General features: G+C 60.7%; 1 protein-coding gene across 2 annotated transcripts in view; it reads right to left on the bottom strand.

The window, feature by feature from the left end:
• Positions 1-3,945, bottom strand: part of SLC6A17 (solute carrier family 6 (neutral amino acid transporter), member 17) — an 11,188-nt gene extending 7,243 nt beyond the window's left edge. For both annotated transcript variants that reach the window (XM_009334728.1, XM_009334727.1), the window contains exons 1-2: positions 3,660-3,945; positions 1-125 (exon numbers count right to left, since the gene is read on the bottom strand). The exon at positions 1-125 is cut by the window's left edge and continues 19 nt beyond it. In XM_009334728.1, the coding sequence (XP_009333003.1) occupies positions 1-125; positions 3,660-3,945 (411 nt within the window). The remainder of the gene's footprint in view (positions 126-3,659) is intronic.
• Positions 3,946-4,513: the final 568 nt, after the last annotated feature.

Below are 4,513 nucleotides of genomic sequence, written 5' to 3'. Positions count from 1 at the left end.
AGGACAGATGTAATTCCAGACGCCGATGCTGCCCCGGCGGATCCGCTGCCCCACCGCCAGCTCCAGGAAGAAGAGGGGGAGCCCGATGATGATGAGCAGGACCAGGTACGGGACCAGGTAGGCACCTGGCAGAGGAGAGAAAGCTCATCATGGACCCATCTCTGCCTGCTCTCACGAAGCCAAGGATGGACGGACAGGGATGGACAGGCAGGGCAGAGCTGGGACAGGCTCTGCCTGGTCCATCGGTTCGTTTGCAATGGGTCTGGGAACGCAGATCAGTGCTTGGGCAGCAGAGAAGACAGCCGTGGAGAGGAGCACACACACGTGCGCGGAAGGGAAGGGTGCCACATCCCCTGCCAGTGTGGGTACCTGGGGGGTAGACCCCCAACACACCTAAAGACGCACCGCATCCAAACAGGCACATCGCCCCACACGCAAGGAGACGCCTCTGTAAGCCAACCCATGGGGACACGCACACGTTCCCGGCCATCTCAGACACACGGGCAGGCAGGAGCCCTCCTTCTCACCCAGGTTCTGCCTGCACACGTGTGTCCGAGCACAGGCGAGCCCCCTGCACCGACACGAACCCCCAACGGACACCCCACGTTCCCGGCAGCAGCATTCACCACACGGCGTGCCGCCCAGTCCGGAGCGAGGTCCTCTGGTAGGGGTAGAAACAGCTCAAATTAGAAACTCGGTTAATCTCTGCCTAATTGAGGAGGCCGGAGAGAAATTAGCGGTTCCTGAAGCATAACCAAATGACCGTAAAGGATGCGATGACTCATGCTGCAGCGCCCGACTGATGAATTACTCCAACCTCCTGCTAGGGGCTGAGGAACGGACTCGGGAGCACGTGGCTCGCTCCTGCGGGGCGGCAGGCGATCCAAAGGCACATGCCGGAGCCCGGTTGCTTTGGGTAAATTCCCAGCTGGGTTTACGCCCCGGTGACAGCCACCCCCCCCCCCCCAGGCAGGACCTGTGGCAGCTGATGCTGCTCCGAGCCGCGGCGCTGCAAAGCTGTTCAGCCCGCAATAGTGTCACGAGCCGCGCGCCCTGGCAGCGGGTTGGGGATTGATGGGTTAGAAACGCAGGTGAGGAGATAAATTAAGATGCAGCGGCCCAGGGCGATTAGGAGGATGAAAGGAGAGGCAGAGACCAGGGCAGAGCTGGAGCCCGGTGTAATTCGGGAAGGACCACGAGCATCCACATCTCAACCTGTGGACTGACAGAGGTGAGACGGATGGACAGATTCAGATGCAAATTTGTCCAATATTGGAGATTTTCTTCCTGTGATCTCTGGAAAGATGGGCACCGGCTCATGCCCGTGCATCGCCGTGCTCGGCAGCACCGGCGTGGAAGCGCGGCGGGCAGCACTGCCAGCCCGTGCTGGCTCCTGGCACAACCGAGACCTGGAAATTTGGCTCCAGCCCGTCTTGCTACCAGCACACAGAGGTTCTCCCCCGCAGACACCCGCTTGGGGAGCGGGAGAGAAAGCAGCAGCCGCCACCACATCCCGGTGCTGCTCAGCACACCCAGAAGGGGTCTGTCCATCACTGCCCAGCTCCCACGTCCGTCTGTCTGGCACCGGCCTCACAGCCTGGTGGGAACCCCAGCCAGGGGCCAAGAGGTTAAACGTGGTGGGAAGAAAAGGCAGAAAATCAGTGTCTGCCCCATGGGACAGGGGAGATGATGCCACCTGGCCAAAAGAAAGAGTGCAGGAAAGCTCAGCAATCTGCTGCTCAAGCCAGTTCCCAGCTCTGTGCCTCAGTTTCCCCACCTGTAAAATAGGGGCAATGGTTGGGGCAGCTTGTAAAGCCTTTTTTGAGACCTGCTGCGGGAAGGTGTTATACAACAGCAAGGAGCTCCTAAAACCAGCTGCTTGTCCCGGTCCGTGCCTGGCTCAGTGCCCCTGCGTCCCACCGCAGGATGGGGCTGAGCCGCCGGGTTCAAAGCCAGCACGCCCGTCCCCTCCGCTGCAGTGGGTCTCAGGGCTGTTGTAGGTTCAATTCCCCGTCCCCACTTCACATCCCATCTGGGCTTTCGTCTAAAACCACTTCCTTAATGCTCCCCGCATACAGACAGCAAATTCAGCCCTCGATTTGCTAGGGAATACACCAGGATGGATCCCAGCCTGGGAACACAAGCTGCTCCTCCTGTTACCCAGCACCTGAGACAGCTGAGGCTAAAGCCCCACAAACATGCAGGACAGCAGAGACCTCAGCATAAGCTGAGAAATTTTCATTCATTGCGCTCATTACCGCTAGTTATTGACTGCTGTGCCAGTGGGGAAACTGAGGCACAGCTGGGTTAAGTGCTTGCAGAGCAGCAGGACTCTGGATCTCCAACTTCTGGGTCTGAGCTCGTTCCCAATCTCATTTAATCTGCAAAACCTCCTTGGAAGTCAGAGGCCAGATGCGGGGAGCTGTGCAACGAAGCCAGCAGGGCCGTATCAACCTATCCCAACCCTGAATTTACCTCGGGCTTTGCCTCCGACCGCCTTCGAGCCACGCGTACAACGCTCCCCGCTGCATCCGATGCACACGCGCACCGGCATCGTGCAATGCAGCTAACGCAGGCGTTCAAGCCCCGCAATGCCTGCGGATGCTCGCTGCAACCCAAGACCACGCTGAGACACACACACACACCCCATCGGCTTTGCAACGCGGCGAACACACCGTGCGAAGCCGTGCTGCACCGGAACCGAGCCTCACCTGGACCCAAACTAGGGCGCCGGGAGCTAAGTGTGCCGGTGGCTGGGGAGATGCTGGGATGCAGGAGCCAGCAGCAGCGTGCTCCATCCCAGCCGGGAAGGGGAGGCGATGGGGGTGAGAGCAGCCCCGGGGGTGGGAAGTGCTGACTGCACAGGTCTTCGTTTGGGAGAATGACTCACAGTGAAGGTGACACCAGAGATGTTTTAATTATTGAGAGTGCTGCAGGCTTGCCAGCTCCGGGGCTGGGGGCATGCCGAATGATGCAGCGCCGGGAACAAGGCGAGTGCAAGGGGGAGAGGGGAAAGCTGGGCTGATCCTGGCTTCATTCAATGCCGCTCGGCAGGGGCTGCTTCCCATCGCTGCAGAGGTCAGCGCTGCGGGGGAGAGGACTCAAGGGCTGGGTTTGGATTAATGATGAGCAACTCGCCCTCTCATCAGTGTCATGAAGGTTGTGGGGTCTCAGCACAGCTGGAAGAGACCTGGCCCTCCGGGCTGCTCCTGGAAGCCCAAGGAGGAGGCATGGGTTGGGATGGGAAGACAGGCTGGTGGAGACGAGGGTTTGGGAAGGGGTTGGAGCCTACCCAACGTGGCTTCAGGACCTAGGGAAGTGGAAGGACTCTCCTCTTTTTTTTCCCCCCCCCTAGTTTCCAAATTGCCCCAACAGGAATTGGGGGCTGCAGCAAGAAATCCTGGCTCCCGGCCTGGGATTCGCCTTGACTTTGGAGCAGGCAGGGGGACACCCTTTAGGAGGAGGCTGTCCTGGAGGTTCCTGCATCTCTGCACTGATGCACGCACTCTGGCGAGCAGCTCCTGGCTGCCCCTTTCCTCCTTCAGAGCCCAAATAACCCCTGTCCTGCCCCCGGGATCCACACGGCGACGTGCAGCGAGGCAGGATTGGGCCATACCTCCTTCCCCAAGGGCTAAGCCCATCCCTGCCCCATCTCTCACCTCCTCCATTCTTCTGGCAGAGGTAGGGGAAGCGCCAGACATTGCCCAGCCCCACGGAGTAGCCAATCTGCGCCAGGATGTACTGCAGCTTGCTGTTCCACGCCGGCCGGTTCTCCGCATCCAGCTCCTCCTCTCCATCCTTCTGCTTGTCCCAGGTCTCCCCCGTCACATTGAGGACGCTTCGTTTGTAGTCCACGGGCTCTTCGTGGGCCAGCAAGTCGGCCACCGACTCGGTGACATGCTCACTGCTGTGCTCCCGCTGCGTCACCTTGCTGTTCTTCGGCATCGGGACGGCTCCGCGCAGCCCCGGGGGGCAGGATGGGGTGAGGAGAGAAGATGAGTGTCCCGCAGGGAACGGCACCCGTGTGAGCTACAGCTCGGGCCTCACCTCCTCTTCATCAGCAAGACCTGGGCGGGGAAGGGGTGAACAGAGGATGAGTTGGTTTTGCCTTACCCCAAGGGTGTCCTGGTGGGAGCGGCAGCACCAGGGGGAGAAGGGTCTCCATCACCCCATGCCTTGGGGACCTCCCTCTGGGCTGGGGGATGCTAAGGGCCCCCTTTCCCACGAATGATGGACCAGGAGCAACCCCCTGGTTCAGCATTCACAGAGAAGAGCCTCCCACAACCCACGGGAGGGAATTTCCCCGGGCTGCAGGGGACGGTGACAAGCGATGGGGCCGGTCACATCACCATGACGCCTCTTTTATCCTCCAACAACCCCGCTCCCGGGCCAGCAGCACTGGCAAGGGCTGACACCACATCCAGCACCAGCCAGGGCTCTGCCCTCCCTGCCCCGCTCCCTCCCCTCCTGGCCCCTCGGCAGAGCCCAGGCTCAGCCCCACGACAGCTCAAAA

Source organism: Pygoscelis adeliae, unplaced genomic scaffold (assembly GCF_000699105.1).
Source record: "Pygoscelis adeliae isolate BGI_AS28 unplaced genomic scaffold, ASM69910v1 Scaffold482, whole genome shotgun sequence".
NCBI classification, from domain to species: Eukaryota; Metazoa; Chordata; class Aves; order Sphenisciformes; family Spheniscidae; genus Pygoscelis; species Pygoscelis adeliae.
Note: the sequence above shows the minus strand (reverse complement) of the source record. Positions and strands in the feature narration are given on the sequence as shown.